The sequence below is a fragment of the Phalacrocorax aristotelis genome, chromosome 17 (assembly GCF_949628215.1).
Source record: "Phalacrocorax aristotelis chromosome 17, bGulAri2.1, whole genome shotgun sequence".
NCBI classification, from domain to species: Eukaryota; Metazoa; Chordata; class Aves; order Suliformes; family Phalacrocoracidae; genus Phalacrocorax; species Phalacrocorax aristotelis.
In genome coordinates this window covers 6566014-6588580 of record NC_134292.1, presented here as the reverse complement: position 1 = coordinate 6588580, position 22567 = coordinate 6566014, and the positions used below count along the sequence as shown (strand labels likewise).

Here is a 22567-nt window from a genome sequence, read left to right as displayed (position 1 = left end):
AGCAGGCTGATTCACTAATGGTTATTCTCATTTGGCTGACTCATTGGAGGACCCTTGGCAGCATCATTTTTTAAAAAATTCATAAAGGATGGTTCAAAGGCATTCATTAAAATTTCATTAGTGTACAAGAGGCAGTCCTGAGTGGTTAAGTACAGCCAATTTTAACTTGTATACACCAATGATCACTGCTATAGTAAAACAAGGATATCTGTGGCTTTCTAGGAACATTATAGGTCTTAGCATCCTCCTGTAGCAACAGGCACAGGACCTGTACCTGAGGAGCTATGATCCCACCTGCCAGGGGACAGTGTTGTAGACATTCACCAGCCCAGTGCAGTAACTAGATTAAAAAAAAAAATCATTAAGAAGAATTTTTCATGTCTAGATGCACTTGTTAAATTAAAATGGCCTGAAGAAAGAGAGGGTCCTAATTTTCCTCAAGTTTTACAGCACAAACTCCAGGAAGGTCAGATAGCGTCCTTTTCCTCACTCTCTGCCTGCATATTATACACCAATTTCTGCTGAATTTCAAGAGGACATCAAGGTGAAGTTACATGTTACTGTTGAACAAATATAAATGCCAAATCCTGCCAAAGAAGGTGGGGGCTTATGCTCTTGTCCATCCCTTCTTCTCCCCACTCCTCTCTGCTCTGGTCCCTACCCAGATCTCTATTTCCTTGCAGTGCCTTTAGCATTCACACCCACCCTGCCCTGAGTCAGTTCAACTCACAGACCTTACAGAAAACTGTCCACTTTTCTCACAGTTTGGCTTTTTGTTAATTTAGCTCATCAAGTGAGCTCAACTCAGGGACAAACAACAACCAGGGAAGGTACAAACCTGGCAGAGCAGGGGGCAAAGAAAGCATAGTGAGGGCAGCAGGAGGGAGAGGAGAAAATGGTATTGAGCTATTAGATGGCTCAGGATGTGCTGTGTACATTCTTACGGAAGCAAACACAAGTTTTCCTTCCATCTGTTTGTATCAGTGTTTGAGTTAAACAGAAGTTTAGAAAACAAAGAGTTTGCCTCTGCCTGCACTGACATTCCCTCTCACTTAGTCATGGCGGGGATGCTGTGAGCCCAGTGGCCGGACATTGGGATAGGATTTGGAAACCTTTGGCACAGTGGACGTCAGCTGTTTCCTTTCCCTGTGGCTCACTTTTTCCTACTGTAAAAGGGAGGCAGTAATTACTCACTCAAGGGAGCTACATGACCTGATTCATCAGTGCATGTAAAGCCTTGTCACAAAAAGAAGAGGGAAGCTGAGAGAGGCCAATTTGCTCTCTATGCCTCCCTTGAGCAATTGTCACCTCTCAAACGAGTGATGGTGAGTTCAGCTCCTGCATCCACGCACTGAAACCCCCCCTGAGGTTGCTGTTTCCCTGCCCATCCACAGCCCAGGGGTTGGATGATGCTGCAGGATCCTGCTTTAGGCTGTGTTGTGATGGTAGGTCATTATCCTCTGATGAACCTAACCCTGACGCCTTCACCTCCTGTACCTGTAATCCAGCCTCTTCTCTAACAATATCAAGCCTGCAGGGTGAAATTTCTGAGAGTGCCTGACTGATTTAAAAATTAATTTTTCAGAATGACTGAAGGCTTCACTCAGCAGGAAATTTCCTGCCATTGCCATGCCAAAGTTATTATAGTCATACCACAAAAACTATCCTGCTATAATTATGCCAGTACGAGCTTCCATCTGAACAACATGCTGGGATATTTTCCCAGTCAGCCAAAATCCTCTGGCAGCTCTGGCTCCAAGCCTCCAGGAGGAAGGGACTTGCTCCCAAAAGCCCTCTCCTCCCTCACCCTGGTGCTTTAGAGAGCAATCTGGGATCTTCCATTGCCCGGTACGATTCTTCCCATCAGACTGTTGTAGCTCGACTCCTGCCTTCTTGCAGCCTCTCTGACTCCTCCCAGGAAGTTCCAGCTGCAGATGAAGTATTTCAGGGACACGCTTGGGACGGCATGTGTGCAAATGCAGCCTGGGCAGTTGTGCCAGACTTTCTCAGCATAAGGCAGCGTGGCCCAGCTTCATGTAAGTCGTGTTTACTCCCCACCATCCCTTCCGGGAGCTGCCTTGCGCCTACGTGCGTGCGCTTCCTGGCTGTTGGTGCTACATTCACCCATGCTCCCACAGTGGTGTTGCACCCCATGTTATGATGGATTCAGGGGGACCCTTGTCCCCAAAGCCTTTTGGGTGGTCCTGCGAGCAGCCAGGCTGGCCAGCACTGTGGAGGTGCTTGGGGAGCACCGGGGCAGAGGCGATGGTTGGTGCCCACAGGCTGGAGGGCAGGAGGTGGTTAGAGACTGCTTCCCGCAGTGACCTTTCAGCTGTCACCTCTGAAACCCTTAGTGAGCTTGGTCCTGTGCACCCTGCCAGGGCAAGACGTGACCCGGCTCCCTCGCAGAGAGCACAGCCTGAAATGCTCAACCAGGTGAGAAGCTCCCTGAACCTTTCCCAGGCTTTTTGACTCTCTGGTGGCTGACCCCGCTCCAAAACGTTGTCCAGGGCTGGGGAGGTGAGGCAGAGCTCTCTGCCCTAGCTCTGGTCGGCTGCTCTCACTGGGAGCCGCACCCTGACCCTGATGCTGCCTCTAGCTCTTTTGCAGGAGCAGCGTGCACAGCTCTTGCACTAGCTCTGTAGTTTTCTGTAATCTGTTTAAGCTCTTTTTACTGCCACACTTCTATTTTGTCACCTGCAGGGTTAGTCCCCTCGTTCCAGCACTCATTTGCTTTGCATCCCAAAGCAGTGTCCCCCCACATCTCAGTGCCCGTCCCTGACATGCAGCCATCCCATACACAGGGACAAGGTGTGTAATTTGCAGTTCTGAGCAATATTATGCTGTAGCTTCCCGTTTTTTCATAAATTGTGCTGGTTTTTCCCACCTGGGCAAAGCGGCGTAAAACCCCACTGGTCCTAGCTGGCAGTTGCTTTGCACTTTAGTGCAAACACAAAAAAATAACACAAAATGGAAACTGTGGGGATTCACATCCCGCATGTAAGGATGGAAGGTGCTCCTAGCAGTACTGAGAACTTACCTGTGGGCTGACCAGCTTCAAACCTTTTTTAATTCACTTTTTAGCAGCTAAGTAAATTAATCCATGGCTGGTCAAAATAAAGGTGGACGCATCCTCCAGACTCACTGCTTTTATCTCAATTACCTAACAAAACATAAACTTATTTTAGCTTAAATACTGCATGTTTAAGCAATGCTGTAAAATAGTTGAGGGGACCTGAGGTGAAGGAACAGGCTGCATCAGGCACAGAAATTAATTTCTTTGGGGCCCTGATGGAAAGGTAAACACCAAAATCACTTTGGAGGTGGAAGCTGACATCTTTTAATCAGAATAAAACTTGTGACTAAACACCCTGGAGTTGCAGCAGCTGACAGGCCAGAGATTCTCAAAAATAGCAGCGCTCTTGCTTTGATTTTTTTTTGTTGTTTGTAACTTTAAGAACGTGAAGGAAGAGGAAGAGATGGGTTTGCGCGGAGTAGGTTCGCCCAACGTACATCCCTAAGGCCCCTTGTTTCACTTGCCCACCTCAAGAGGCCGGGGTGTTTAAACAGACCCTGCTAAGGCACAGCCCCACCAGTGAGGAAGGTGGAGGTGCTGCAGGGGAGGAAAAGCAGAGGCAAGAGATACCTGGAATCAAGAAAACTGGATGGGAAGCTGATGTTGAACGCTGAATTCCCAGAGGATGTCCTCTTACTGGTGTCTGTACCGCTCCCCCCAGTGCAGAGGAAAGTGGGGGGAGCCTGGAACTGGGGAGAGGAGGCAGAAGTCATAGTTGCCCTTGTGATACTGACTTTGTGTGTGTCATGGGCACAAAGTACAGTCCCAGGGCTGTTTGACGTTGCAGCGACAACACCCAAAGCAGCTCGTTCCCCCTTTTCCTTTCTGTGGCAGGATAACCACAGCTTTGGGTCTGGACTTGCCTCGTTCCCAGGAACATGGAGCGTTTGCTTTATTCCTGCAGCCGTGGAGCGATTGTCTCACCCCTCTGCTTTGTGTCCGGGGGAAATGCAGGTCCGTGCCCGTAGGCGTGAGACAGCAGGAGCCGTGGCATGCTCAGAAGAGCAGGACCGTCTCTGCGTCACTTCTTGCTGGAGAGGAAGAGCAGTGCTGGATATAGCTCATACTCCAGCGAGGTATTGAATGCCCAGCATGACTGTCTGGCCAGCAGGCTGGTCCCTGGCTCAGGCTGCAGTGGTGTGCAGCCTGGGGGACCTCACTGCCCAGGAGCTAGCCTTGGCAGCGATGGCAGATAGGGCACACCAGGAAAAGCTACACTGGTGCAATCTCCTCTGTACCTGCTTATTTCCAGGTAGCCTGTTTAAAGGGAACATCTCATAAGCAAGCGAATATTCTTCATACATAAGAAACCTCATTGTTTGTGGGGTTGCCTCGCCTGGTGGTCTCTTGTACTAAAGCCTCTTGGGTCGCAAAGTACTTGGGAAATATCAGCATCCCTCTTGGAGATATAAACATGCAGAGCAAGGAAATCATGTGCAGCAGGGTGTCAGTGGTTGAAGGCTGTGGCCAGTAAGTCTTCTCCATTTGCACTCAAATATCCTGTCTGACTGCCAGGCAAATTGCAACTGGAGAAACACGTCGTTTGGTTTAGGGAGCAGAACAGGCTGGAACAGACTTGGGGGCTGCATGGCCCCAAGCCTGTGTTGCTCGCCAGCCTGATGGGCAGCCACCCATCACACAGCATCATGCAGGCTGGGGATGGGATGGGGAGGACATCAAAAGAAGAATGTAGTTGTCATTTTCCTTTCTGAAAGGGCTGGAGGAGACAAGGCCTCTCCTCAGAACTGGAAATTTCTAGGCTTAAAGCACCTCCTTCCCACTGACCCCCATCACACTTGAGATGTTAAATTCTCTGGACAGTGGCCAATGGCAGCCCCACTGCAAGAGAACAGCACTGGAGACGTTAATATTTCACTTCCAGCTATCTTTTACTTCCCAAGCCACGAATCCTTCTCCCACCAAAATCAGTTCAGGGACTGGATCTTGCTGACTGTAATATCCATGAGCTTGTGCAGAAACAGCAAAGCAGGGAACTGGAGGAGGCAGCGACTTCTGCTCGCCCTTGGCTACCTGCCTGGCACCATGAGGGAGCTCAGAGTCCATCCAGTGCCTTCTGAAACACAGGGCTCCTCAGCAAGTTATTTGCAAAGATCCCTAACGAGGGCTGAAGCTGTATAAAAATCCGAAGACCTCAACACAAAATAACATTGGGGCACTTTTCAAATTCTGGTGCAGCCCTCTGGCAAGAGCAGAGGTGAGCAGGTAAGTGGGGAGTTACCACTTCAGCTGAGCCTGGGGAGGGGAGCTGAAGCGGTATCCCCACCACCATCCTGGCACAGCAGCACACAGACCACCCTGTCCCCTCACATCCTGGCTCTGCATCTCACATCTCAGCTGTTTGCACATGACCTCCTTGTCCCTGTTCAAATGTAATTTATTTGCCATGGTGACAACAGTTCTCTTGGCTCATTGCTTCAGACACACCCTCCTCATGTCCCCGCATTGGCTTTTCTTGGTGCATTGAGCACCATTTGTCTCTGGTTTCCAATCCCTTCACTATCGGGTTACCTTTTCCCTACACTGTTGAGTTATTCTGCCTCTGCTGCTTTTCGTTGTCCTCATGATAAATTCCCATCAAGCACATCTGACTTTCTCCCACTGTGCTTATCTGACTGGAAGGAGGATTTTGCTCTCAATATTTCCTACTGTCCTTCCCACCACCCCTAGCCATGATGCATGTAGGAATTACATATCACTCAGGCGAATGGTACCTTGGTGTCTCTGTACATCAGACTTACCTGTGTGCTGTGCTCCCCTCTTGGCTGTACCCAGCTGCTGCCTGGTTTTGCCACGAACTTGAGGTGCAGAAACCAACATGTTGTTTAGGATCTGAAGCTACTCCTTTCACCAAGGCCTTCCACAGGACAAAGCAGCAAATACTACTTCTGCTACTCCTTAGAGCAGTGTGGAATAAAAAAAGCTTTTTCTCCTAGGAAAAGGGGATATTTTGTGGCCTGTAGAAAATAAGATCTTTCCAGTAGAGGACAAGAGAGGCTATGGAAGGCAAAAACCTGAGGTTGAGGGTCATTGGCCTGGCTATTACAGCTTGGCTGAGCTCGTTTGACCCCATGATTTATTCCAACTGAAAATGAGGTTTAAGGCATTGCCAGTTCCCCAGTGAGCGTACACACACTGCCTTTGTTCATCTGTTTTCTCAATTCTTGTTGAAACTTGTAAATGAAACATCCTCCTCTGCCAGCTCTTGTCTGTTTGATCTTTCATAAAAAGTGTGTGAAGCTTTTTCCAGAAACCACTGCAACAGCGTTACTGCTCTGACATTGGTCAGCAACAATCCATGAAGCAATATTAAAAGGCACACCTTCTATTGAGAAAAACACACCTGGGGAGGCCACGTTTCCTTTGCGTGTGGTCCCGTTGCCATTAGTAAAAGCTTCAAACTCACTTTTTTTCTCTCTCTTTGCAGGCAAAAATGTTAAGGCCAGTGCAAGCTCGGAGGCTGGAGGGAATAGATAAGAATGTATGGTGAGTTAAGAGAATATTTGGTTTATCTTGGTGGTAGATGTGGTTTAAGCAGCCTAACACCAGACTGAAACCACTGCAGCCCACAGCACAGAGCAGCAGTCTCCCTGGGCTGCTTTGCATTTTTGTTCAGGAACCACATCAGGGCAAGTTTGTCCTGGGGGACTTCACTCTGGCTCAGTTCTGTACCTGCGGTCACACTTGATGCCATATCAGGTGTCCCACAGCATCCTGCGGGAAGGCAGGCCGAAGCACCTTTCTAGTGCATTGCACTCCATTCGACCCATCCACACATTTGATCCCAGCAGCACCCAAATCTAAGCCAAGTGGCTGCAGCACACTGGCTGCAGCCTGGCACCTGCTTCAAGGCCACCCTAGGGCACTGCAAACAGAGAGGCAGGCCAAGGGATGCTGCAGATGCCTTTCCCAGCCTGCCAGGCACAGTATGGCATTGGGAAAACTACATGCTTGAAGAATATATTTAAATAGGCTTTCCCCAGAGCTCTGCTGGCCTGGTTTCAAGCTACAAACTGACGATGAGCCGACTCTTGGGTGATACAAGCACTGAGTTCAGCCTGCCTTTTCCTCTGATGAGGCCTTCACAGTGTCTAGTTGCTAAATTTTGCAGAACAGGTATGCGCTGTAAAACCTCTGAGACCTCTCCTGCTCAGTCTGGTCCGATCAGAAGTGGTGCGTGGCTTCAGGTGCAACCACACACCCAGACAACACAATGGCTGCTTCCTTCAAGAACAAATTAAAACCACCCCTGAGTAGAGTTGTGGCTCGTCCTTGCTTTAATTGAAATGTGTCTGAAATAACCTGTGCTTGGTCCTGTCCATCTGTGAGCAACGGGTGGCTCTGCAGGAGGGACATCAACCTCACTCACTTCCAAACGGATGCTGGCAAGCAGAGCTGGTGCCAGAGTGCTGCCCAGACCCTCTGTAACTGCTTGTCTTTCTCTTCCTTTCTTCTCTCCAGGGTGGAGTTTGTAAAACTGGCTGCCACCTACTCCACAGTGAACCTGGGCCAGGGCTTCCCTGACTTTTCCCCACCGGACTTTCTGAAGGAGGCATTTGCGAGAGCTCTCAGCAGGGAGAACCACATGCTGCACCAGTACACCCGTGCCTTTGTGCGTGGACAGAACCCCCTCCTCAGCAATACCCCCTCACTCTCCATTAGCCTTGGCTGCTTCAGGGCTCATCAGGCAGCAATAAACAGGGCAAACCATGAGGCAAAACACGCATCCAGCCTCAGCCCAGGGCCCCCACACCCAGGGCTGTAACACCCTGCTTTACCAGGGCATTTGGAGCAGCCAAGCTGGAAGATGCCCCGCACTCTCGGTCACAGGGTGCTTGGCTGCCCAGGCACCTTCCAAGGGCTCATCCGTGTTTTAGGAGGTTTCTGCAACCCAAATCCCACCCCTCCTCTCACCCCACAGGGCCACCCACCTCTGGTGAAGATCCTAGCCCAGTTTTTTGGCAAGCTGCTTGGACGAGACCTGGATCCAATGACCAATGTGATGGTGACTGTGGGAGCGTACCAGGCCCTTTTCTGCTGCTTCCAGGCTTTCATTGATGAAGGCGATGAGGTAACCCAAGATTTGGGCTTGTTGCACAGGCAGCCTACCCCCAGGAGAGCCCTTCCTGGCTGTGGGTCTGCCAGGAGTAGGTTTACATGCTTTTGTAAAGCAGAAAGGTTTTATCCCCTTATCCAATATTTGAGCTTCCAAAGGAAAAAACCTCTCTGCTGCAGGGCAGTGTCTCATTTCAGCATAAGCCAAAAACCCTTTGCCCTGAATGATGCTGTTCTTCCCTGACACTGCTCACTGGCAATGCATGTTCTCCACTACAATAATTCAGGGATTAAAATTTCCCGTCCCTCCCATTGCTTTCTGCAACCATCAGGGAAGGTCTGAGCAGGACCAGGAGGGTGTTGACATGTCCCTTTCTTCCAGGTGATAATCATTGAGCCCTTCTTTGACTGCTATGAGCCAATGGTGAAAATGGCTGGTGGGATGCCTGTGTTTGTCCCGTTGAGACCGGTGAGTGGGTCGGAGCAAAGCTGGTGACGAGGGAAGAGTCGTAGCAAAGTGAGCGAAGAGGTGAGTGGTAAGCAAAGTGCAGAGGTAACAAAGCAAGCCAAGATTCCCCTCTGTTCTCTCTAGAAAGCTCCTAAAGATGGAAAGTTGATGTCTAGTGCAGACTGGCAGCTGGACCCAGCTGAACTGGCTTCTAAATTCAGTGAACGGACAAAAGCCATCGTCCTGAACTCACCCAACAACCCTCTGGGCAAGGTAACGCCTCTGGCTTTGCTGTGGCTGGCCCTGAAAGTAGCTGGAGTGCTACAGCTCTCCCAGCCACATTTGCAGTGTAGCAGTGACTTGACCTTCCTTGCACATAAGGGAAATGGGTGTTGTGGCAGCACTGCACTCTGGACACACTCTTTTGGTGTTTTTAAGCCTGGTCTTTTGTGCCAGCAGTGGCTTTGCCCTGTTAGACCATTGCAGCCAGCTGCTGCCCACTGTGGCTTGGGAGATGGTACAGACAGGGCATGCTGCCTTTGCACAGTGGCAGGGAGAGGCAGGAGCCTCAGAAATGCTCCTGCTGCAACTCTGCTCCACTCCCTGCCTGCCACAGGTATTCAGCCGAGAGGAGTTGGAGCTCATTGCAGACCTGTGCGTGAAGCATGACATCCTGTGCATCAGCGATGAAGTGTACGAGTGGCTGGTCTACGACAGGAAGCAGCACATCCGCATCGGTATGGAGAATGGTTTGGCTGAGCTTGGGTGTCTTCTCTGGGTACAGCATTTTCAGGGAGGGAACTGGTGATTCAACTGGGGTCCCCTGGCTATGACATGGGCTGCTTGCATGCACAGGTCTACCAGGCATGTATCCCCATTAGAGGTATTTTGCTGCACTTCAGTCTCAGCCTCCAAACCAGGTCTTAAACTGGAGCCCCAAATTCCAGAGCCAGGCAGAGGAAACAGAGTGTTGGTTTCACAGCGCGAGATCCAGAGCAAAGAGCCCTTTGACTCCAGAGAAACTACCTTTTTCCCACATGTGGTAAAACCACAGTTTTCTGGTGTCTATAATTTTGGGACATCCATTTCAACATGATTTCAGAGACCTGTTCTTCCTGTTGCAGTAACAAGCAATCACCTTGCTGCAGGGTGGTGGTGCTCGGCACCTCTGGGAACCCCTGCAGCTGGGTACATGCGTAGCAAAACACTTAATTACAGAGAGATGCTCTTGAGAAACCTGGCTGCCTGCTTGGGATGTGCTTTGAGGCTCATCCAAGTGAAGGACATGCTGTGAACACAAGAGGCCACCATGGGTTATGGTGGGCAAAGAGCTCCCACCACGTTATTAATGCAGCCCAAAGCGAGCACGCTAAGCTTTGCCATCACTGCGTCTCTTGTTTTGTTGCCAGCCAGCTTGCAAGGGATGTGGGACCGCACGGTGATCATCGGGAGTGCTGGGAAAACCTTCAGTGCCACTGGATGGAAGGTGAATTCCCCTGTGGGGCACCTTGTTGTCACCCCATCCCCAACCCTTTGTTCCAGGGCGTGAGTCCCATTGCCACAGCACAGCACTGGGGACACTGCTGCCAGATACTCAGCTTTGAGTCAGGTCTGAAAATACCAAAGCTGCTTTACAATAGGCCTGTCTGGAAAATAGAATGAAGCCAGCACAGGCAAATAAAGGGGAGCCCGAGCAGGTACCCAGAGACTTACCACCTTCCTCCTCCTTTCCTGGCCACAGGTCGGCTGGACCGTGGGACCCAACCAGCTGCTGCAGCACCTCCGTACCGTGCACCAAAACTCAGTGTACCACTGCGCCACAGTTGCCCAGGTAAGGTGGCTCCCTGCGGCTGCCCCTACAATTTCCAACGCACCAAAGCAGTGGTGAGAGAAGGTCCTTCTGGCAATGGCTGACCTGAAAGACACAGACAGGGTGATGTGTGGTGCCCTGGAGAGGCTCCTTCCTCTCTCCCTGCAGTCACCCTGTGCCTGGGAGGAAGGGGAAAGTCCAGCCTGCCTGGGGCATATTCCGTATTTTGCATTCACAAATCCAAGGGTCCATTTGGAGGGGCTGAAGGCAGAGAGCTTGGCTTGGTGCAATGAGAAATCACCCCCTGCTCCCTAATCACCTGTGAATTGCATCAGAGCAAAGACACTGGCTCTCAAGCAAGCCGTAATCATCTTCTCACCGGATTCCTCTCTCATCACAGGAGGCTGTGGCTCAGGGTTTCCAGAGGGAGCTCGAGCTCTATGGGAAACCAGAAAGCTATTTTGTCCAACTGCCCAACAAGCTGCAGCAGAAGAGAGACTGGCTGGTCCAGAGCCTGGATGCTGTGGGCATGAAACCCATCATCCCTGAGGGCACCTACTTCTTGGTGGCAGACATCTCCAAGTTCAGTGAGTCACACAGCTGTGGTTTTGCTCAGGCAGGGCCGACTATGGGGGGCCAGCTTGGAGTGCTACCACTAGCAGGGACAGGAACCTGCATAAACCACCAGCAAAGCAGGGACGGACAATAGCGGGTTTCCCATCCAAGCTCCCACAGACTGTGGGTTTGGGAATTGGCTGAGGCACACAGCAGCAGCCCCCACCTCTGCACTGCTGTGTTTCTCCTGCAGAATCTGATGTCCCTGATGTTCCTGACTCAGATGAGCCCTATGACTCCAGATTTGCAAAGTGGATGGTCAAGAACAAGGTAAATGCATTTGGCTCTTTCTGCTGCATTTGCCCCGGGAAGGTTTGTGCCCTCCCCACTGGCTGCGCTCACGGGAGCCAGAAGCATAACACCACTGCCAGGTCCGGCAGCTCATCCCGGGGGTGCCTGGGGTGTCTGCCAGCAGTTGGCCTCTACTCTGGCAGCCTGAGCAGGCAGGGCACCAAGTGCATCTACAAGCCCATCCGTGAGACTTGTGAGCAATAAGTAGATGGCTTCATGCCAGCCCAGAAAGAGTGACCTCAGCTCCACGTGTTTCCCCTTCCCAGGGACTTGCTGCCATCCCACTCTCTGCTTTCTACTGTGGAGCTCACAAGAACAACTACGACCATTTCATCCGGTTCTGCTTCGCAAAGGTGAGATATGTGGTAGCACAAAGGAAGGCAGGGTTAGGAGTAATAATCAGGGCTGGTTTAATGAGACAGATGCCAAGAAGAAATGCAGAGCACCTTGGGCATTACCACCTGAGCATGGCATCATGGCTGGTCCAACTCCCTCCTGCGGACATGCAAGTGGAGCCAGGGATGGGAGGTGTGGTGGTGCCATCCTCAGCTTTGCCCCACCAGCATCCCACATTTCTTGGTCGAGGCAAAGTATCTTCTGGGTGTACATTACATTTAGCTGCCCAGTGGCTCTGTCTGCCCCAGAGATCGCTGTGCCCGTGTCACACTGAACACAGGGTATTTGCAATGTTCCAAAATGAGATTTTTATATGAATGATGACTGCAATGAAGGAAAAGGGGATTCAGCTGGAAGCCACTGACCTAACCTGAGGTATTTGTTTAGGAGGAAGCCACACTGAAGGCAGCAAACGACATATTGCAAAAATGGAAACAGGAAAAAACTAGTCTCTGAGCACACTGCAGCGACAACCAGGCTCTCCTTGGTGTTCATCTGCCATGACTGCTCTTCTTCCACTTGCTTTGCTTGGCTGCACACTTCGTTGCTTTCAACCACATTTTCTATCAGTATTCGACGTTTCTTCCTCTTATGTTTAAAGACTTTGATAATCAGTTCTGGGATGCATCCAGCAAGATCTTTTCCACCACCAGATTCTGAAAAGGTGTTTCAGGACCCACCTTTAGGGCTATGCCGGGGGGTTACTGTGACTTGTCTTGTTCTACATCCTCATTCAATTACCCCAGGGCACAGGTCAGCATTTCCGCCAGCACCTACGTTCCCACGGTACAGTATCACCACCCATCAGTAGGTTGATTCCTATGATCCTGAAAATTATAAACCCAGTGAAATGCTTTTTCCCATAATTAACGATTTTCCCATTATTTTTTTCCCACACATCTCTGGGGAAGGTGGCTGCAGAATCGGTAACTGGCTTCCCCCAAGAAATAGGATTTCATAAATAGCCTGGCTATTGCCAAACCATCCCTGGTACTTTGTCAGGGCTTGGCAGCATTGCCCAGGCTGCAAAGCAAAACCTTTAGGCCTTTGACACACACATGCAGCAGCCAGGGAGCAAAGGCACAGCGGCCTCAGGCTGCCCCTGCTGCTGGTGGCCCCCGCAGCCTCCCACCCGCCCCGCTGGTAGGTGGTGGGGTAACATAAGCAGCATTTTGAAAGGTAATTCTTGCATCATTCTTGATTTCAACCTGGATAACAATGTGAAACAGCATCATCAATCACGCAGGAGTTATGTGCACCAGACTGTGAGATAACTATTTGTGGCGGTTAAATTATTAAAGTGAAATTACTACAATTATTGAAGAGTAAATGTCTCTGTAATGGTTATAGGGCTGACGCAGCTCTCTGGAGTCACCTATGCAACATCTGCATTGCGTCCCGCAGTGGTGGCTGTTGGTCCCACCCAGGCTGGTGGGTAGCGGCTCTGCAGGTTTTCTGTGTTGGGCTGCAGCTGGCGGTACCGATACCTGCGGAGACAGAGCTGCACTGACCCGCAGGAGCGAGGCAAACACCTACCTCCTGCCTTCATCCACAGAAGCTGCACCCAGTCTCACCTGCCTGTGAAGACTGGGCAGGCAAGGGTGCTGTGGAAGGTCCTTTTGCACCCACACATGTGTCAAATGCTGGGAGAGCTGCAATCACTGAAACAGATGAACCACCATGCAATTAGATTATTAACATGAAGATTAATTGCAACATCCCCACGTGTGCAGGCTCTTGCTCTGGGCCATAACACACCCTGCAAGGCGCAGGATGCATCTTCCCTCCCCCCATCCATCCTCCAACACACAGGCAGTGCTTGTGCAAAGACACCCACATGCGGACGCACCCTCCCATGGCGTCCTGTAGGTCACCCATTCTCCCGCAGAACGAAGCAGTCCCTGCTTAGCTTGACTGCCCGCGCAGGCGACTTAAACACTGCCCTGCCTGGCCATTGGCTCACGTGACGCCGGCCACCTCCCCACCGCGGGCGGGCACCGGCGCCCTCCGGCCAATCACGACCGCGGGGTGGGCGTGGCCGGGGCGCGCGGGCGGAAAATGGCGGACGGCGGCGCGGCCAAGCGGGTGCAGGTGGGGCGCGGGTGGCAGCGGCGCCCGCCGTTACCGGGGGTGGCCCCTGAGGGGAGCCCGGCGGTAACGGTCGCTGTTCTCCCGCAGGTTGAGGAGAGGAAGGTGGACTGGCGGCGCTGGAAGCAGGAGAGTAAGCCCGGGCCCCCCCCAGGGGGCTGGGGATAGGCCGGCGAAGCGGGCCGCAGCCGCGGGGGTGCCCGGCGGGGCCCTGGGGCCGGGAGGGCCCCCCCCGAGCGCTCGGTGCCCCGGCGCGGCCCTCACAGTGGCCCTGGGGCCGTGCCGCCCCGCTCTGGGCGCTCGCGGTTTGAAGCCAGGTGCTGTTCTCCATTCCAGGGAAAGCGGAGAAGAAAAAATGGAAGGAAATAAAGCTCCTGAAGAAACTAGAGAAACAGCGGATGCGGGAGCTGGCAGAAAAACAAGCCGAGAAGCAGGAGGAGCAGAAGGAAGACAAAGGTGATGCTGCTGTGAGCCGGTGGGGAGGCCTGGGCTGAGAGAGCTGGGAGAACTTGGTCATTAAAGTCAGTCAGTTTTACATATTGATAGAAAAAGTGATGCTCAGCTTGATAGATCCAATATAGGCCAATCCACATGCATAAACCAGCATGAACACGATGCAGCAAGCACTGCACAAGAAACCTTCATTAAGAGAAAACCTGTGCTTAAAATCTAAGAAATTGAGGTTGCTTTATTCCCCTCTGCCACATCTGTAGTTGAAGTAGTATATAAAATGCTGTACATCAGCTGTCACACTGTGGGTCTCTTCTGAGCACTGGCACAGGCTGCCCAGAGAGGTGGTGGAGTCACCATCCCTGGAGGTGATAAAAAAATGTGTAGACATGGCACTTGGGGACATGGTTTAGGAGGCCTGGGGGTGTTGGATTGACAGTTGGACTTGATCCTAGAGGTCTTTTCCAACCTTAATGATGGCACTCTGTTCCCCAGGGCGTCACTACACGCTGAGTGTAGCCCTGCCAGGCTCTATCTTGAACAATGCTCAGTCGCTGGAGCTGCGGACGTACCTTGCTGGACAGATTGCCCGGGCCTGTACCATCTTCTGTGTGGATGAGATCATAGTGTTTGACGAGGATGGAGAAGATGTAAAGTAAGAAGGAGCCACCTTGTTCTGCAGGAGGAGTTTCTTCTCTGCTTTGTATTTCTTCAACCTCTTATTAAGCTAAGACCAGGAAAAAACTGTGGGTACCTCAAGCAAACATTTGAGCCTCTCTCAAATGCCAGGATTAGAGGGCCCCTATACCATTGGGCAAAGATGTTGACTTGACTGTCTTGGCAACTAGGACCACTTATCCCAGCATGGGGATGACAAAGCACCAGGAGGTACAGGTTCTCCTGTACTCTTAAATCTTGCTGCGGAGGGACAGGGCATGCCTATATCCTTACGGAAGACAAATTCCTGTCTTTCAGCTTTTCAGCCTGGACCTGCATCTGTGTTAACTGGCCAAGCCATCAATCCTGTAGCATCCAGCTCAGTAGTATCCCAGTGCCAGGTTGTGTCAATACAAAAGCAAAACTGAGATATAATTGGCTTACAGAGAGTTTCAAATATGGTTCGTTAACATTCTCTGCCTCTGGAGTAGCCTTTTTATAAGGTGGCCTTTCTATTTCTTATGGGTGGAGGGTGCTGCTATTTTCAGATTAAGGAGCAAGGCTTGGTATTCTGGAGACCTGGCCATGTGGGGCTGTACTGTCTCATGCTGACTTCACAGGCTGTTCTCTTTCAGGACTGTGGAGGGGGACTTTGAAGGAATTGGGAGGAGAGGCAAGGCTTGTGTGCAGCTGGCTCGGATCCTGCAGTACTTGGAGTGCCCTCAGTAAGTCCACCATGGTCAGACGGTGCATCAGATTTGCATCAGAACTGACTTTCAAGGGTATCATGCTAGAGGCTATGGGAGCAGGAGGCAAATTCTGTTTGTGTCACATAATTATGCAGGAACACAGGATCTAATTGTTTCACATGTCTGGTTCAGGAGTTTAAAAGAAGAGCAGTGAATGCAGGATACAACCTGCATAGTATGTTAGTGGTAGATCAGGGGCTTGAGGGAGCAGAACATGCTCTTCTCTGTACTTGACTCCTTTGAGTCAAACAGGGCTAGAACTGAGAGTTGGATTTCTTAGAAACAACTGTTTTCACATTTGAACCTTCTCTCTGATAACAGGTACTTGAGGAAATCCTTTTTTCCAAAACATGAGGATCTGCAGTTTGCAGGTAATGATTTTGTTGCCTCTGTCCCAGGCTGTTCGCTCCCCATTCCTGAGCTCTGGCTCTTTTTTTGCACGGCATGCCCAGAATTGAAAAACTTTTCCCCACTTTAGAGCATTGATGAGGTGCTGTGCCGTGGTAGGCTGGATCAGACAGGGAGGGGGCTGCGGAGCAGTTGTACTTACAGCTGTGTTCCCACAGTCTGTGTTCTCTCTTCAGCAGTTGCTTTCCTCTGTGCTGTTCTAGGGCTGCTCAACCCCCTGGACAGCCCCCACCACATGCGGGTGGATGAGGATTCAGAGTACCGAGAAGGCATAGTGTTGGACCGGCCAACTAAGCCAGGCAAAGGCTCTTTTGTTAACTGTGGGATGAAGAAGGTATGTCTGTTACCCACAGATTCCAAAACAATTTTCCCTGTCTTTCTGGCAGATTTGAAGCAGGCAGGGTGGGTACTGCTGAGTTTCTGAAAGCCGTAGCAGGCTGGCATGGGCTGTTGCTGTCTTGTCTCTTCTGGCCCGTTAATGGTTATAGCTTCCCAAGTCATGGCAGGCCTGCCCATCCCAGCCCCTCACTGTTGGAGTTGAACCTCTGTGCAGCAAAATAAGTCTTAGACTGCTGACCCAACCACCCTGAGCCTGCTCTGCACTGCATGAACCACACAGGCCCTGATCGCAGAGCTCCTTATTCCAGCTCCAGGCCAGAACAGACCCCACCTCCTCAGAGGGTTCCCTTCTTCCCCACCTTCCCCAGTGCTTCCAGAATGTCTGACGCTGATGGTGACTGTCACTGCAGGAGGTGCAGATTGACAGACAGCTGAACCCCGGTCTGCGAGTCACTGTGCGCCTGGAGGAACCCCAGAAGCCAGGTAATCCACTGCTCCATTAGCATGGGTAAACTTCAGTCCTGCAGGAGTTGGTCCTTCCACATTACTTCAAATTACTAATGTTTAAAGGTACCCAACACCTCTGCACATTCCCTTCGCTTCACATACAATTTTAAAAACACCCTTACTGTACCTCCCTAGTTAACTGGAAAGAACTATCAGCTCTTTGACCAACAATAAACAGCCCAACCATACTTGCATGCTTTCCAGAACGTGGTCAGAAGGACAGTTCTTAGTTGCACACCAAGTCGGTGTCCTACCCTGGGAGAAACTGCCATATATGGCTGGTCAAATCTAGCAGATTACAGGGGTTGTTAATCTCTGTGCATCTCTTTCAGAAGCTAAAGTGCGGAAAGGCACCGTGGTGTCCTCACACCACCCTCGGACAGTGTCAGGCTTGTACTGGGGTTACACTGTCCGCCTTGCGTCCTGCTTGAGTAAGTATTTGCAGGGGTTCTCTGCTCTCTGCCTTGTCTCTGCCTGGGCTTCCACACCAGTTTCAGGCCTACTGGCTGCACATCTGCAGCTCGCGTCAACATCTCTTTCTTTGAAATCACTTTTGTCTTAAAGGCAGCTTACACGTGCAGCTAGCAGCCATGTGGCAATGAAATTTAAGGGCTAAAGCTGGTGGCATGAATCACCCCAGTCACTCACCAGTGCTCTGCCCTGTACTTATGCTCACTGCTGTGCCAGATGTCCACATTGCAGCAGACAACGAGAGTTGGTGCTCTCCATCTCCAGCCAGTACATCTCCATTTCCGTGATAACTACCTCCTGCTCATATACATCAAAGCCAACAGTGATATTTGAGCCCCAGAGCCCTGCAAAATCCTTTTCCCATCTTCTGGTTGATTGGACCTCCTAGGAAAATTGTAAGCCATTAGTCAAGGAATGGTTCCTGGCACCTGTTTAAATTTTGAGGAAAAAGTGCTGCAGTTGAGAATGGTGCCAGACTCCTGCAGCAAGGGAATTATGTAGCAAAGAGGAATCATTCTTCTGTCTCCTGATATGCGAGTGGCACTGAAAAGCAATTTCTGCTGCTGCTACCACTCACCTGTGGAGTATTTCAGCCTGCCCAGAAGGCACACGGTATTGGCGAGGGTGCCACATGAATAACCCCATATTGTGTTTGTTTCCCAGGTGCTGTCTTTTCAGAGTGCCCGTTCAAGGAAGGCTATGACCTCTCTATTGGGACCTCAGAGCGGGGCAGCTCTGTGGACCAGGCCACTCTCCCTTCCTTCAGGTTTGTGTCCTACCTGCTTGGCCCCACTCAGAGTCCCCAGGGAAGCCTGGTGCAGGCAGCAGAGCTGCACTGTGGCCTTGGTGTTCTGCCAGGCAGGAACACACCTAGGTAAAAGTGCAAAACTTGTCTGGAAGCTCCCTCCTGTGCTCTGCTGCTCCCTTTTGTACCAATGCACAGTCCTCTGTATGACAGAAGCTGGGGGAGGTACCCCAGGACAAGGCCAATTCCTTTCTTGTTTCTCTAGAGTTGGTAGCAGGTACTGTCACAGTGGCCAAGTGCTGTGGGGCTTTCTTAGGGAGGCAGCTGCATCAGGTCTTGTCAGCAAGGGACACAGCTGCCTGCTTCAGCAGCACAGAGGAGCTTGAACACAGACCCAGATACCTGAACAAAAGGAATGAGTCTGCTTCTTGCAGACAAAGTTAAGAGAACTGTTTCTGTGAAGCCAATTCTTAAGCCACTTGAAGGTTCAAGGCACATGAGCAGCTCTCCTGTGTAAATCGTGTAGCATCTGCCTTGGTATGGGGCTAAGATCCAGTCTTCCCTCTCACCCTGTCCCTCTGCTCTCCCCTAGGCATGCCCTTGTCGTATTTGGAGGTCTTGAGGGCTTGGAAGCTGGGGTAGATGTGGACCCAAACCTGGAGGTCACCGACCCAAGTGTCTTGTTTGACTTTTACCTGAACACCTGTCCCAGCCAAGGCAGCAGAACCATCCGGACAGAGGTAGGGCAGGTGGCTAATGGTGCGGTGGGGCACAATGCCTGTGTGCACAGAGCAGTGCTGTGTTCCTGCCTCTGGCGGTGACACGTGGCCCACATGTCGCTCCCCATGATGACACCACAGCAAAAAGCGGCCGGCTTGCCTGGCACTCAGAACCACTGCTCTCTGATGAGTGCCACCTGGGTCTGTTCCAGGAAGCACTGCTGATCTCTCTGTCTGCACTGAGACCTCACATCGATGAGGCTGTGAAGACACCCAGTGACAGCTGAGCGAAGGAAGAAACCACTGACCTTGCCACCAGCTGAGGGCTGCCTTGAGGAAGTGGCTCTTCAAATGCAGGTTGCTGGGCAGATCATTCCAAGCAAGAGCCTGGTGGGGCCAAGACACAGCGTGACTAAAGCTGGCAGCGCTGCTTGACCAAGCGCCTGGCTGCTTTTGGGACTAGTAAGTCTGTACCTTCCTGACCCCACAGTCCAGCCAAGGGCTGGTTGCTGCCTCTCAGCACTGGAACAAGCCTAGCAGCAGGCTGGGTGTCAATAATCCAGATGTCTGGGGTGGGGAATAAAGCAACATGGAGCCTCAGCTGCCTTGAAGTCTGTGTGTGAGTGTCTTGGTATAGAGGGTGGGCACTCAGTGTCCAGAGATCCTGCATGCTCAGTGTAGCCTTCAGACTTAAAGGCAGGCAGAACTTAATCCTATGCCAAGAAACTGTTCCTGTCTCAGCCTGACTCCCCCAGGCCCCCCTTCAACTCCAAGGCTTCATCCTGCCCAACAGCAGAAAGGGCTGTCGCTTCAGCTGGACCTTAGCACTAAAGCACATGAGCAACAGCTTGTTACAATTTGGCTCCATCTATGCTGCCTGAACCTCTACCTACAGTGAGCTCAAACAGGAAAGCAGCTGGGAAAGTTGGCCTTGTCGCCCCCCCACCTCCTGCTGAGGTTCAGAGCTTTGGTAAGAGCAGATAAGAACCAATACTGTGAGCGTTCAAAGCTTTACTGCTAAAACCATCCTCTGAAAGAAAACAATGATATAATCCTTCGGCCACAGAAAGGCAGGAACCTCTCCCACTGCATCCATCTTGCTCCCCCATCCTGCTCCCATTCTTCTCTGCGAAAAGCAGAAGTAACTTCCCTTTGTGTCTTAATGAGCCAAACACAACTCAAAGGGAGCAATTACAGGGGTGCATTCCATACATACTGCGAATTCTAAAGACATACTATGGGGTCAAGTGCCTAGGAGCCTTCTGCAGGACCTGAGACCTACTACATGTGTGCATTTCACTGTTGTGCAAAACAAGGGGAAGGGTAAAGAGAAGCATTGGTTTGATTCTTATTTCTCACATTTAAAATTGCACAGGGAACTATTCTGCAGGTGACTGCTGTCAGTCACTTGCCAGGGGGTACCTGGATTTGTTTAGCTGAGGTTCAACGCTTGTTTCCAGCTGTGATGGCTTTCAAGTTACTTGTTCTCTTCAAGATGTTTGGGACAAAGAGGAGCCCTGAGGCTCGCTCAATGCTCTCAATGGGAACCAGGAACTGTTCCAGGGGGATTTTCTCATCCACAGGGCTGTTGGGCATCACATACGAGCGCAACTCAATCTCCCCACTCTCCTTTTCCAAGATGAGCACCTTGAAGAAATGAGTGGGGACAGCAACGTTGTTCTTCCCAATCACCTGGTACTTGACGTACATCTTCCCATCGGGCTCCATCCTGCACCAACAGCAACATCCCATGTCACCTCCTAGTCTGGTGCCGCATCCACCCCCTCAGCCCTCCACCACCCCTGGCAGTGAGCCCCCACCCCACAGCATGGCAGGGAGCAGCCCTACTTCTGCAGTAGGGCTCTAAAAATATTGCTGAAATGGAAGCTACGTGACATAGTGAGGCTGAGCTGTGTATTGGGTCTGCTCCGCCCCAGATCCCTTCCCTGCTATCTCTCTTTACTAGCCTTTCCAGGCTGTTTCCTGCTGCTGAAGAGATCTCAGCATGAGATCAGCTGCTCTTTAGCCCTAGGTAAAGATCTTTATAAATAAAGTTATGCTCTTAAATGGAGAACTAGTCTGTGGAATAAAATGCAGAAGCTTTATTCCGCAGGGAAGGGGTCTTCAATCTAATCTGTTAATCTAATAATATAGTAATCTACTACTATGAGATTGTTAAAGACTGCAGACAAAAGCAACTTGGTTATGTTGTAGCTGAAGAAATCCACCTTTAATCACAAAATAATCAGCTGAATGGGAAATGGACAAACTAATCCTAAGAAAGTACCTTTCTGCAGAACCTCTGTGTAAAGCTGGGCTTACCTACTGATGGGGCTTTAGCAGATCACTCCCATTTGGGAGCAGCTGCTCCCCCCTCAACCTGCTTTCCTTTCCCAGCATGATGCTTCTTTCAAGCACGGTCCTAGCTTGGCCCTTGTGTTTACCTGGGCAGGTAAAGGGGTCCTGTGCAGACATAGACGTTCTTGTTGTTCCTTGCCAAGCTTCTGCTGTACTTCTCAAGGTTATTCCAGGCATTCTGGTTTAAATGAGGATTCTAGAAACACGACCAGGGCAACAGAGGCAGCAAAAGTCAGTCTCTGGGGAATTTCTTCACTGTTCAGAGTAATAACACCCATCTTTTCTATAACTCATCTCACATCGGCCCAGGCACTTTCCAGAGAGATCTCCCCTGTCACCTCTGCTCTCGTCACTGCGTACGGCAAGGTCCTGGGTCACACACTCGGGAATAGAGCCCGCTTGCCTCAGACCATGATTTTTGCAAGCATCGATCCGCCTGTTTAACTTTGCTCCTGCAACGAGCAGCACTGACCGGCGTCTCCCACGGCCTGAAAGGAGCGCGCAGGCGGGCGCATTTGCAGGATCGCTGCTGTTCGCTTTAGCAGGCAGTACAGCACCCCCGAGTGAGCTTGCTCACTTCGGGGCCTCTCTGCCTGAACCGCCATAGGGACAAACACAGGGAAGCGCCAGAGACGTTCCCAGGTCTCCGGCTTCCCCCCTCCGCCCGCCCCGGGGGCTGCGTGGAGCCGGTACCCGCGTCGCGTCCTACCTGCGGGGCGACGTTGCTGAGGTAGAAAGTGTCCTGCATGGCTTTCTGGCTCCACTTGTGGTTGGCGGCGGCGGCCAGGTGCCCGCGGTCGAAGCCGCTGCCGCGGTAGTCGGCGTTGGTGGCGCGGTGGTACTGATGGACCGAGTCGTCCTCTTGGAAATCGCAGCCGGCGCGGTCGGAGGCGCCGCCGAGCGTCTCCCGGTTGAGCTGCTCGATGACCCAGAGCGCGCTGCGGCTCCGCGGGTCGTAGCACAGCACGTACGACTCGCGGCTCCGCAGCTGCGCCAGCCCGGGCAGCCCGTACTTGGTCAGCTCGGTCCGACCCGAGCCCGGCAGCACCGGCGCGCCGGCCGCCGCCACGGCGGGCACCACGGGCAGGCGGGCCAGCAGCCCCTCCGCCCCATCGCCCTCGGCCCGGCGGCGGCGGGCGACCAGGGCCGCCCCCAGGGCCAGCGAGGCGGCGGGCAGCAGCCAGCGGCCCCGCAGCATGGCCGTGCGCTGCGCCCGCGGGAGCGGCCGCCGCTTAAAGGGGCCGCGGCTGCCCGGAGCGCGGTCGGTCGCTGCCGTAGGGCGCCACGGCGGCAGCGTCGCCCCTTTAAGGGCGAGAGGGCGCTCCCCGCCGCCATCTCCCGGGACCCGCCGGCGGCGACAGAGGCAC

At 51.9% G+C, this 22567-nt stretch overlaps 2 protein-coding genes across 4 annotated transcripts; one reads left to right on the top strand and one right to left on the bottom strand.

Annotated features, from left to right (window-relative positions):
* The first annotated feature begins 1935 nt into the window (after positions 1–1935).
* On the top strand, positions 1936–19442 carry LOC142065834 (kynurenine--oxoglutarate transaminase 3-like). Its single transcript, XM_075112509.1, has 26 exons — positions 1936–2036; positions 4031–4152; positions 6522–6580; positions 7556–7706; positions 8016–8165; positions 8532–8618; positions 8742–8870; positions 9214–9334; positions 10007–10083; positions 10339–10428; positions 10808–10994; positions 11216–11292; positions 11580–11666; positions 12097–12162; positions 13702–13800; positions 13888–13930; positions 14134–14253; positions 14743–14902; positions 15540–15629; positions 15975–16024; positions 16265–16395; positions 16811–16883; positions 17240–17338; positions 18042–18144; positions 18716–18863; positions 19055–19442. Exons 2-26 carry the CDS (start codon positions 4069–4071, stop codon positions 19127–19129), a joined length of 2556 nt encoding a protein of 851 aa, XP_074968610.1. The 5' UTR covers positions 1936–2036; positions 4031–4068; the 3' UTR covers positions 19130–19442.
* ENDOG (endonuclease G) lies at positions 13246–22429 on the bottom strand. Of its 3 annotated transcripts, none has more exons than XM_075112637.1 (4): positions 21910–22429; positions 21287–21396; positions 20265–20571; positions 13246–13370 (listed from the first exon to the last, which is right to left on the bottom strand). In XM_075112637.1, the coding sequence occupies exons 1-3, from the start codon at positions 22396–22398 to the stop codon at positions 20286–20288; spliced, it is 885 nt and encodes a 294-aa protein (XP_074968738.1). In that variant the 5' UTR covers positions 22399–22429; the 3' UTR covers positions 13246–13370; positions 20265–20285. The 3 variants fall into 3 exon arrangements, with proteins under 3 accessions (XP_074968738.1, XP_074968737.1, XP_074968736.1); XM_075112636.1 differs by lacking the exon at positions 13246–13370 and adding an exon at positions 19839–20141; XM_075112635.1 differs by lacking the exon at positions 13246–13370 and having other exon boundaries at positions 19839–20571; positions 21910–22428.
* Between the last annotated feature and the right edge of the window lie 138 nt (positions 22430–22567).